General features: G+C 39.7%; 1 protein-coding gene across 1 annotated transcript; it reads left to right on the top strand.

The window, feature by feature from the left end:
- The first annotated feature begins 7,809 nt into the window (after positions 1-7,809).
- On the top strand, positions 7,810-8,577 carry LOC145982789 (uncharacterized). The gene has a single exon (XM_083116153.1). The coding sequence runs from the start codon at positions 7,810-7,812 to the stop codon at positions 8,575-8,577; it is 768 nt and encodes a 255-aa protein (XP_082972279.1).
- Positions 8,578-12,513: the final 3,936 nt, after the last annotated feature.

Here is a 12,513-nt window from a genome sequence, read left to right as displayed (position 1 = left end):
GCCCAGCATTGTATCCAATTTCTTCCTTGATAAGCTGAATACCCTCATGTTCGAAATAATCTCGAATATACTTGTCTTTGTCATGTTCTGTACTGCAAGTGGAAGGATATCCTGAGGACTGTTGTTTCAGTCTAAGGAAAGTATCTACGTATTCTCTGAACACATTATCTGATTCTTGTGCTGAAGGAAAATCCCATACTTCATAAATTTTTAGTATTTTGTACCCTTTCTCTACAGCCAACTTGAGTTCTTCTGATACCCAGGTGCCATGTAAGTATCTTTGTTTTTCGGTGTGTGGGCACTCTTCCTGATTCTCACTTTGTGCACATGCACGGCAGAGAGCAAACATTAACTTGCTATTGCACGCCATGCCAAGCACAGGTAAGTATAAATTTTTAGGTGGGAGAACATAGCACTTTACTACCCCGAATATGTTCTCCAGTGGGGGAAACTCGGAAGTGTAAATCACAGGTTTGCCCGTAGGCATCTTTCGCTGTTTCATCATGGCCGGGTACAGGGAAACAACATCTAAAAGTTTCATGCATGAATTCTCGCCATCTTGGCGATCGTATAGAGCCCTGAAAAGTTCTGTACGTCCGCCATTGAAGGCTTGTTTGGGGATAAGCGGGGAGTCAAGCGAGTAGCAGTTCTCACCAATAAATTTGCGTAGTTCCGGGTTGGTTTTGATTTCGTTATGGAACTCACATTCCCATTTTTCAATTACCGTGTACCCCATTTGCTCCAGCAACGCTTTTCTTGCTACTGTGCGTTCGTACCTCTGGTTTAATGTTTCTCCTGTTTCGTTAAGGGGTTGATTCCTATTTTCAGGGGAACATAATGGGCATGAATGAAAGTAACATCCCAGAAAACTGTACACAGTTTTAGACTCTTCATGGAGCCCGTCCAGCTTATAACGCCCTACTTTCGCTTCCCCGAGATTGCCAGCATGCCTCAATGTAATATTGTTGGTATATTCTATCCATTTCATCCATTTCAACGAAATTAGAGAATAAGTATCCTGCTCCCGGAATCCCATCGGCGGTATCTTGATAAGTGTGTTTTCTTTTAGAAATTTAGTCCTGAATATCAATGAGGCTAAAGATGCAAGTGTGGCACATCTCAGAAAGCATTGAATTCCCGATAATTGTTCAATTAAATTTGAAAATTTAATACACGCAGCTGCAAGGATTTCAACATCACTAATACAATATTGTCGCAACTCTTGTTGGAAATCAAATATTTTCCCAGTCTGAACAGTTTCCTCATGCCACTTGCGAATTTCCTCCCGTTCTTTAGTGGACTTGGCGTCCACGTCATAAAAAGAAATATCAGGGTAGGGCCCCACGTAATATTGGTTCTCAGGCGTAGAGAAAAAATAGGGAAAGTCGCCTTTACACAGTTCATCTCCGAGACCCAGACTTGTAGGCAAGTCTTTTAATTTCATTAACATGAAATTTAATGAATCACGGAAAATGATTTTCTTGCACACGCTCATTTCAATAATATTACGCCCTCTCATAATTACTGAAGGCATAATATTTTCTTTAGTGATCAAATAGTTCAGTACAAAATGAGAATCGTAACGTCCCGCATTATGTGCAATGCACACAATTTTTTCGAATCCTTCCCTGGGTGTTTGAATATAATGCATAAATTCCTCAATATTGGGGAAAATATGCATACGAGGGCCACACGTTTCGCAGAAATCTGCTTCAGTGTCTTTACAGGCGTGACACGCCTGCTTGGCAACCGCCAGATTCACTTCGTGTTTCTGTGCATCTTCCCCGTCAACCAACATACATTCAAAATCATAAAAAATATACAGAAATTTACTGATTGGATCTACTTTGACTGGGAGAATATAACATTTGTGGGTAGGGTCGACAAAAGCATTACAGCTTTTGCAAAAGAATTCTTCACATTTATGAGGAGTTTTACGCTTTCTCATGTTCACTACTTTACAACAAATTGTGCACTGGTGAATGGATTCACACACACTGGATTTACGGCCTTCCGTACGTAAATGGTTCTGGAAACATTTTCCAGACAGAAACGTACGGTTACATTCTCCGCATTTTCGCGGGACAGAGTTAGTATTTTCCTCTAAATGACTACCTTCACATTTGGAACAATGTAATGTACACTCACTATGTTGATATTTGTTATTATAACCTAATTGGCATTTTGCACAGTAGTAATTTTTCACAAGAAGATTCCGAACTGAATTGACTATGTCAAAGTGTTCGTTATGATACAACAAATTGATTTGTTTAGGGGCGAACGGAGTGGTCCGTATCACCTCATAGTCTCTTTCCCCGTCTTTCATTGCAAAAACAACAATCTGGTACTCTGGCCCTAGCTTATTCTGAAACTTCATAATATCTTCTACTGTACACCCGTTGGAAGGGTCGACGCTTGCTTCATGACACAAGCGCATAGCGGCTTCTTTAAATAGATGATCCGTACGTGTAAACGAGCGGATGTTTTGTGTGTCTTTATCGATTTTGGCCTTGGCAAAAGTAATTGCCCGAGGTAAACACAAATTATCATCGTTGTTAATTGCAGTGATAGCCCGTTGCCTTTGATTAGCATTGTTCACTGTTAGTAACGGAGCGTACTTTCTGTAGAGAGGAACTTTGCTCTTTCCTCTTCCGCGCCGCGGTTCCACAATATGCGCGCTGCATTTAATAGTATTCCCCACAAAGAAAGACTCGTTGCTATTGAGCACTTTGGCAACATAATGCTGGATAATGTCCACATTTAATGCTGAAAGGCGACGCCAAGGGATATAGATATCCCTGTCGTTACCTCCCGCAGAAATAATCACCCCAACTTGACTTTCGGGTACAACATCATAAAAAATCCTTCTCATCATGAACTTGAACATCGATCTAACAAAAGAATGAGGGTCCCCGACTACCTGCGTTGGGATATCAAAAGAAACCTCCCTGCCTAGCATGGCAAACCGTCTGAAATATCTGTTCCGTTCCCCCGCTATTGAAAAAAAGGGGTTCGCCCGAACCAATTTGATTCAATATGTTGTGAGCCGTCTCGCAAAACAAAGTCGGATCAGAATATGGATAATCGTAGTAAATAACCACCCTCTCGCAAAAATTGTAGTAGGCATTAATAATATCTTCTGGAGAAGTGAAAAATCCTAGGTTAAAATGGGTTAAAATGGATTCGGCTGTACTCACCGCACTGCTGTTGGACCTGGAGCTGGAAGCCATTCTTCGCTCGTATGTCGAATTCAGAGAAAGTGACAGAACCTGCAACAATAACAATACACATTGTTAGTGTTATTTTCAAAAATAATGCAAAACGCTTAAACTTTGTTTGCATGGCAGTTAAAAAAGCAACTTGAAATAAAGAATAGTACAAAAAAAAGATACTTACCAAGTTAAAAAGCCTTTAGTTGCACTGCAACAACTCAGTCACGCTAAAAAATCTGTACGACTTTCAAGCCAAACACTTGAGAACTCTCTTGGACCGCTTCGTCTTCCGCTCGATATTTATAGATTCTTAGACAAAAGGCCAGTCAATATAAATATTATTTTCATTACTCTTCTCTGATTGGTTGAATCATTTATTAAAAACCTTCTCTCATTGGTTAATATTTTCTAGCCTCTACCCAGGACCGTTCGAGCTCCTCAATTATACCAAATATGACTCACCACCGACGCCAAAATGGCGTTTGTACATTAATGGAAAAACCATTAATTCCAAGTTCCCACGTCTGTATAAAGCACCCATGACTCATATCCGGCAGAAACGCATATATAATATACAACAATAGTGTTAGAATAATCCGAAAACGAACTCCACAATAGTGTCTTTTGTACCTTAATGGAAAAACCATTAATTCCAAACTCCAACGTCTGTATAAATCATCTGTGACTCATATCCGGCAGAAACGCATATATAATATACAACAATAGTGTTAGCTTAGGTCAAAAACGGAATACATAATAGTGTCTTTTGTGCACTAATGGAAAACCATTAATTTCAAACTCACACGTGTGCATGAGTCATCGATGACTCATCTCCTCCTCCACCCACGACACGTGGCGCTAGATTAATTAACAATAGCGTCACCCCTCGAAAATGAATAAAAAAGCCATTAATGTCAATTAAAAATAACAGATAATCGAAGAAAAACGACTTTATCTCGTTCCAATTCTACTTCCGTAAAGTAGTATATCAACTTGAAGTAACATATGTTATACACTCACATTCACTGCCACGGGTTACATGTGCTACATTTTTCAACAGTGCCAATGTTATTAGCTTATTCTTTTAAGAGAAAACATTATTATCCCAAATCTTCAGCAGTTATTAGCATTTAAACTTATGAAGTGGTATACCGTGTTTGTGTAGTCGCCATTTTTAAATATGCGATTTTAAGGATCGTGTGAGACCCCTTTGCTGCTTTCGCGAACTGAAGAGGTAAAAAATCTTATGGTAGTTTCGAGTCGGAGGTGGGTAAGGAAGTGGGGCCCTACTTAACCACCGTGTGAGACTGGCTTAATCCTTTAATTTTTCCCTTCCAAACTGCCAAGGAATAGACAGAAAACCTTCCCAGCAGCGTGTACTGCTTCGCTTTGCCCACACAATATCCTCTCCTTCTCTGCCGCTTTGCGTGGCCTTGCTCCAGAGATATTTGCAACAGAGTATACAAGCCATTTACACATGAGATTTTGTATTCTGAATGAAATGAATGTATATCTTCGTGGCTCCTGGTATTTATTTTTACTGTCGGATAAGATTCTAAAAGCGATAGTAAGTCATGGAAACACCTTCATGCGAGCAACGGTCTTGTCAGTGATCTCAGCATTTTGCATCAGAGTGTGCACTTACCACATTTGATGTGTTAACATTAGGAATTCGTAACCCCACCCTCCTCATTTCTACCCCGCTGTCCTCCTAACTTTTCACCCTGGTTACCCTATTTTATACCACCCTAAAAAAACATCGTTATTTACGATTTTCAGGAGAAAATATAATAGCCTTATTTAATACCTATCACAATAACACTAATCTTTTAACTTAAATTGCTACCTGATTTTGCAGTAAATGTATTACTTTATGTAGCAATAACTTCAATTAATTTTGTCTGTAAAATTCGAACTCTTTTTAAACAAATAACCTCACTGATATTATCAGAAACACTCAAGGCGGGATGACTCGGTTTGGCGCCCCCGCAAGCGGCGCCTCAGGTCGCCCGACCCTTAAGCCGTCTTTGGGAAGCTATTACCAACCAGATAACATATGTTGAGGGAAACACAAAAGAAAACGTAAAGGGTTGACACTAGATGGCAGCACGCAAAATTCAATGACTTCGAAGTGGAACAAAATTTCCTGTAGTGAATATTTTTTTAATTAATTAGGAAAGGAAAATGAATAAATGGATGGCACAATATAATAAATCATTAGATGGAATTTTGGATTAGACAAGGGGGCGAAATTTAAGGATAGAACATTGACATGTGTTAAATAACTGCGCAGTCGAGAAGGAAAAAGATGTATGACTGACGTCATGCACGATTATTCGCATTACACAAAATGGCGGTTTCGACTAACAGCTGATACAGAGCATGCACTCTCATGCTCTGTTCAAGGCTTCTATTTGGCTATTCAGCCGAATGCAATACTGCTTACGTCACTGTCACGTCATCAATATTAAATTGGTTTAAAACTGTTGTTTTATGCACTTTCCACTGTTATGTAGATTACTAAATCAAATATTTCCAGGCCTCCCCGATGGCGCAGTGGTGGCGTCGTCGCCTTGTAATCAAGGAGTCCCGGGTTCGATACCCGGTGGAGGTACAAGTGGTTCGGATCCCACTTTAAACTGTAGGTCCAGTCCCGATTAGCCTTCCTGTGCATAAAGTGGACTTAAAACACCAAATCAACCAAGCAATCAAATATTTCCATTAATCGCATTAAGTCATAACATTTAACAACACTTAACAACTTAGTTAACAAAAAATTACGATTATATCATTATATGTAATTTAACATTACGATACATTTTTATGTTTTTACACATAACATGAGCATTACAAAATGAATTATGGAGTATCAATTTAATGGCAATTAATATCCTGAGACATAAAAAATAATAACATTTACAGTTTATTATTTAGACAAATTGTAGGACAAATTTCAATCTGCCTTCTTAATGGTAACACATTGCAGGCAATGTGTAATATATAAGCCCGATATGGAAGTTACTGTGTAAAGGGGGCGAACAGGCAGAGTATCCAGTGTTCTTCATTGGCCACCTGTATACACACACAAATGAATTTCGGTCTGATGTTAGGGTGTTGGATACCCTGTCCATTCCTTCCCTTTTGTTATTTATTATATATATTTTTTTTAATTTAACCTTTTCTGCAATTGTGGACATATATTTTATTATTTTTCGTTCTATGATAACACGGAAGTAAGTAGTATTATATCAATTGAATTAATAAGGCTCGAAATTGAAATTTTCACGAAATGGAACGCTATACTTTCGTTAACATGGTGATGTCTTTTTTTGTCACTGATTACTATAGCGATGAATTTAACGACCGGTGAAACAGCGCGCTGTACACGAACATTGAACACAAGTCTTCTGCAAACTTCTACCCTTTCTTTAAATTTAAGCACACGGAAATGGTGAATGATAGTCAGTTCGCCCAACGGGAAATTTTTTAATTAAATGTAGGCTACAAATTCCCAATACTTTGTCTTAATAATACGTCCTTCCAGAAGAATGTGTGAAGCGACTCTACTAAATTTTAATTTTTAGCCTTTCTATTGTTCGTAAAAAGAATGCGTTTGTTTCCTTCATGCATTATGAATTTGTCTTCAGGTTTAAATGGGAATTATGTTGGTAAACATTCTTGTTAGGAGATGCATTATTCGTTGCATTCACATCATTTTTGGGGATCCTTTCAGAAACAAGGACGTTAGCTGAAAGCACACACCAGAATCACTTTACGTAGTTAGAAATTCCAGCATCTGGAAGGGTTCTCCTTTTTTTATCTTGAAATTATGTAATCACGCGTAGCTCATATAGAGAGTGCTTGTAGCAGTCCCAGGTTACAGGTTCAAATCCTGGTGACTTTCCAAATGAGTACTGACCAGTATGATTGATTACGTGCTGCGAACGCACGTGTATCGAGCGCACTCTATTTGGAGCGCACACAGAAGAGAAGCCGTTCATCGAGCGCACGTGAAGGTCACATAACTGAGTCACCCTAGCATATCTAAGGTGCAGGCAAGGAGGAGATTGAAATTTGTAAACTGGGTTCATTCTTGAATATTATTTGTAGTGAGAAAGTCGTGGTTCAGAGCGCTTTGATTTTGTGTAGTTTTTCAAATGGGAGTAATCACCACTTACAAGAGTAAACCTAGTCTTCTGCTCGAAGGACATGGGTACCGTGTTGGCCGTCAAACGGAGAACATTATCCACTGGCAGTGTGTGAAGGAACGGCTACTCAAGTGCAAGGGTTTAGTGAAAACGTCATCGAACAACAATGTTTTGCAATCGACCCCTCACCAATGTGTGCCAAACGTTGCTGAGTCGGAGGTAGAGAAAGTCAAGTGTAAGTGCAGGAAAAGAGACAGAGAGGACCTTTCGACACCAGTCAACGCCATCTCCAAGCAAGAGTTTGGTACTGTTGAACAGGGGGGTACGAATTGGTGACCGAAGTTCCTAGATACGAGAACGTGAAAGGCAAGCTGTGCCAAAAACGCAGAAGAGCTCTGGGAACTACGCAAAATCCGTCAGACAGTTCCGAGATTTCATTCAATGAGGAGATGCTGCGACTTTCCGACGGGACAAGCTTCCATATGTTCGACATAACTCTGGGTAATGGAAAGAAATGCATGAAATTTGGAAGTGACAGTGGCAGAAAGTCATTACAATGCAGAGACTCTTTCTTCTTAGACGGCACATTCAAAAGCTGTTCTAAACAGTTCCAACAGATTTATACAATCCATGCTGATTGTGGTAGTTCAGAAAAAGAAACAAACATTTATCCAGCGGTGTACAACTTACTGGATGATAAGAAGAAATCGACGTACGTGCAACTTTTGGAAGCGTTAAAACGTCGGGGTTGGTATCCGAAAACCGTTAAATTGGACTTTGAGGTAGCGGTGATACAGGCATTCAGAGATTTGTTCCCACAGACTTTCGTGTCTGGTTGTAATTATCACTCTAACCAGTGTCTGTGGAGGCAGATACAGCAACTAGGCTTAGCAAAAGAGTACAAAGAAAACGAGGAGATTAGGAAAACATGTAGGATGTGTGATGCTTTGGCGTTGATACCGACAGAAAAAATCGACGAAACCTGGCTTGGGATTATGGAGAGCACGCCACAGGATCTGAAATTAGCAAATTTCTTGGACTATTTCGTGGAGCAGTGGTTGAACAACGAGAATACACCAATCAATGGATGGAATGTTTCCTGCCAAAGACACCGGACAAATAATCCGGTTGAAGGATGGAACAACAAGTTCAACAGGATCGTTGGAGCACCGAATCCGAACGTTTACCTACTTCTCCAGTGGGATCGATACCTTTAAAGGTCGAGACTCACCTACCCCTGTGCCGGCAAAAGTTCCGGTCAGGCATATGGAGATGTAGTTTCAAGAGCGATGTCTCGCTTGAGAGATGAAAAATTCCCATATTTAATATACCACAGTGCTTTTTGAAAATCTTGTAATGTCACGTGCCAGTTTCGATGACACAATGAAAGTTGCAAGGAGGAATGGTTTCTCAGAATCGACGAGAGATGGCAGCACGCTATATAAAGGGGAGCAAAGGAAATTATAAAAAACTTAGAGCGGAGAAGAGGAATTATATATATTATAGTAAATTGAGAAATATATAAAAGAAGAGTTCAAATACTATAAAAGAAATAAATAGAATGTTGTATATAATAAATTAAAATAATTAAGAATATGGGCGCATATGAAACGTTTAGGAAGGTTATTAAATAAGTGAACGAATTCAGAAATCTAGCTCTTTTTGATTCTCTGGCGAGGAGAACGTATGTAGCTGTGGGTCAAAATAATGTTGATGCATCTACGAGAAATCTGAAGATTGTAAAATTACGCAAGGAGGATTTTATTCATACGGAAATTTGATTTACGTCGCTTTACTGCCACTTTTGGCTAATCGCAAAAATGAGGACGAGTGATTGTATGATGAAATTGAAGAAAGAGCTGCACCCATGACAAGTCCGGGATCCCTTCCGTCGTACTGCGCTGTGCTAACGACACCGCCATAGAGCAGTTGTAGTACTTGCTTATGAGCACAGACTCATTTTTATAAATACAGTCAAATGCATACTATGAGAATTATAACACCCCAGTCATTAGCGGCAAAAATAAAATAATAAAACCTTTTTAAGAATTGTGTAAGCTGGAAATTGTTAGACACTTCCATTAAACTAAATCTCTAACAATTGAAAATAGAGGGTAATTCAAAATGAATGGTGCAACTTTACACATTTATTATGACGTTAGTATTTATGATAGAAAATCAGACAAGGCATCAATATAAAGAAAAACTCTGGAAGGTTTATTCCCACTTAGCGGGTTTATTTTGCTTAGCCGATGCTCCACCAGGATCGCCAGTGTTGCAAAATTGCTAATGACCAGTAGAAGGCGTATTGCGGGTTTGAGCTATCGAAAACGGATTCGATCACAATGGTGCAAAAACATTTCCGCATGCTTTTCGGTAGTAATACACCCTTCGGAAAGATTTGCCAAAGTTACAAGTGCGAATCGTTAGTGCCTTCGAAACCGTTGACAACGACTTGCTGTCTCGTGCATAGCAAGTACTTGATTATCGTTTGAAGCTTTTCCGGGTTACACGTGCTTTCCATGATGAATCTTTATAATGCGAGTCATGTGAGTAAAACGTCCAGAATTATTCTTTATATTGATGCCTTCTCTGATTTTCTATCATAAATAGTAACGTCATAATTGCTGTGTAAAGTTGCACCAATCATTTTGACTCACCCTGTACAATAAGTCTCTCTCCCAAAATCCCGAACTTACGCTGCAAAACTCGTACAGTTGGTCGGATTCGTCACGGACAGACGAGCTCCATTCTACAAGTGGCAATATATCGATAAATAAGCCTCAAATTGCGTGCAAAAGGCTTTGATCGCATGCGAAATGAACTGTATCGTTCACAGATCTCGTCTCCGCTCTGTCGCACAGAAAACACCTAAATGGGAGCCAAGAAAGTGATTAGCGGAAGTGCAACACCAGCGAACTTCCGGTGCAGAAATCGTATGGTTGGTCGGATTCGTCACGGACAGTAGAATCCATTCTACAAGTGGCAATATATCGATAAATAAGCCTCAAATTGCGTGCAAAAGGCTTTGATCGCATGCCAAATGAACTGTGTCGTTCATAGTTCTCGTCTGTGCTGTGCTGTGCGGAGTAGTTAGTACAGCACTCTATGACGCGAGGAAATAGGTTTGTGTTTGTCCTGAATGAGAAAGAAGAGAATTAAGCAAAAATGATGTGGAATAGAGAAACTACAGCTTAGAAGTTCTCTCTTTAGTATTAACGTCGTCAGCTTGTAATAACAGGGTCTTGGGTTCGATATCCAGTGGAGGAACAGAGTTTTTCGGATCAGACTTTAAAATGTAGATTAGTCTTCCTGTGTATAAAGTGGACCTCAAAACAAACTAAAATCAAAACATGCAAGCCGCTCCCGTGGCGGAGTGGTTAGCAAATCGCGCTACGACGCCAGGGTCCCAAGTTCGAATCCCGGCATGGGCATGGATGTTTGTGAGTGTCCCTTCATCAATTTCATCAATATCATCACTCATCCCATCTTAGCAATTAGCCAAAATAGCGCTAAAGCAAAGTAAAATAAAGCCGATCAATGAAAGCTTGGAAAATAAATTACAAAACGTTTCCTCGTGACCACATTCTACAAGAAATAATGCTACTTTAAGCCGCAAGAAAGGTGTTTGGTCTACAATGTGGCTGTCTCGAGTAGTATGTGACGTCATTCATCGTCGAGGGGGGACTAGAGCTAGTAGCTGTGTTTCGTCTCTGGAGCCACTATAGCGAGTAAATCTTGCAGCTTTTGTTACGATTCCGGAACTGAAAGATTTTATTTCCCTACACAATTATTTTCACATATGTATATAGTAAATAGGAATTTTTAGCACTGAAGTGAATTGCCAAGTTTATGATGACATACTAGAAACAAGTTTTTATAAGTCGTCTCATACCCTTAGGTATGTGGGATCTTTTGGGAATGTAGCTCACTAATCATCATTCATCCATGATGGTAAAGCACTCTCTGCTCGTGGTGAGCTTGATGGTAAGGCGCTAGAGGTACTAAATTTACACACTTGAATGGCAACACATGACACTTGAGTTTCACACCCCTAAAGATTGGATCAGCATGGGTAATGTAAGGATATACCTGTCTCTGTACTGCAACTGAAGATCTGCCGTGAGAGGTTATGCCTGTGACTGTACGTAGAGTCTGACTTGCGACTAGCGTTAACACGCTCTCCCTAGAACCTCCTCCTCTCTCTCTATCCAATCGTAACTTGCTCCTCAATAACTGAATTAGAACTGACCCCGAACTCTCTGCCTCCCAGACATTTATTGCAATTCAATTTAATAAACAAATGCACAGTCAGGCCTGTAGCCTCTTCCTGGATTTCGTCTGTTTACAGCTGATGACCAGGAAGAGCTTCAGTGCTGTCTGACACTGCATTCCTGTGATGTTTCTGAATATTTCCTGATTGGAAAACGATGGTTAAATGACTGGAAGTTGGAGTTGTAAAAAAAGAAGTAAAAAATACTACGGATCGTTACGAAGTAAATAAGTAGTAGATATAAAATTAAGGCATCAAATATGAGACTTCTATCATCACGCTTATCTCTCTGACGGGAATTTGTGTAACATGCTGAGGACTTTGTGAAACGTATGATTCTTCTCAGCGCGGTTTCCTCGATAGCGTAGTGATAACGTCGTCGCCTTGTAACAGGGGTACCGGATTCGATATCCGGTGAAGGCACATAGTGGTTTCGATTACACTTTAAAGTGTAGGTCCAGTCCCGATTAACATGAAAGTTAATCCACTATTTCTAAGGGCCGGTTTTTTCAATGTTTGGTCAAGTTCAGTTTATTATTTTTTATTTCTTTGAAGAAATTCCAGGTCAGCCTGAGAAAAAATAGATAGTGAAGTAGACCAAATGTGAAGGATCATGCGCTAAAGATGCCAATTTGAAGAATTTTTGTCTTCTGATGAATGCTGATGTCATGAACGAGATTTCACAAGATGGCGGCTTCCATTAACAGCTGGTTTTCCACGTGACTGACTGAAGATGCACTGTGCAAAGTTAAGTAGTTTTTACGGGAAAATGGCTATTTTGTTGTTGTGAGTAGAATAAGTTATTTATTTCTGACATTAAGAGAGAATTTCTGAATGGAATTGGACTTATTGTCGTTGATCCAAACACTTGAAAATGTGT

This window comes from Lepisma saccharinum, unplaced genomic scaffold (assembly GCF_977018435.1).
Source record: "Lepisma saccharinum unplaced genomic scaffold, izLepSacc3.1 HAP1_SCAFFOLD_420, whole genome shotgun sequence".
NCBI lineage: Eukaryota > Metazoa > Arthropoda > Insecta > Zygentoma > Lepismatidae > Lepisma > Lepisma saccharinum.
The sequence above is the reverse complement of the archived record's forward strand: the minus strand, read 5'-3'. Positions and strand labels throughout refer to the sequence as shown.

Bases quoted from the DNA above. Each gene is read 5' to 3' on its own strand.
- LOC145982789 (XM_083116153.1), top strand. From the start codon at position 7,810: ATGCTGCGACTTTCCGACGGGACAAGCTTCCATATGTTCGACATAACT.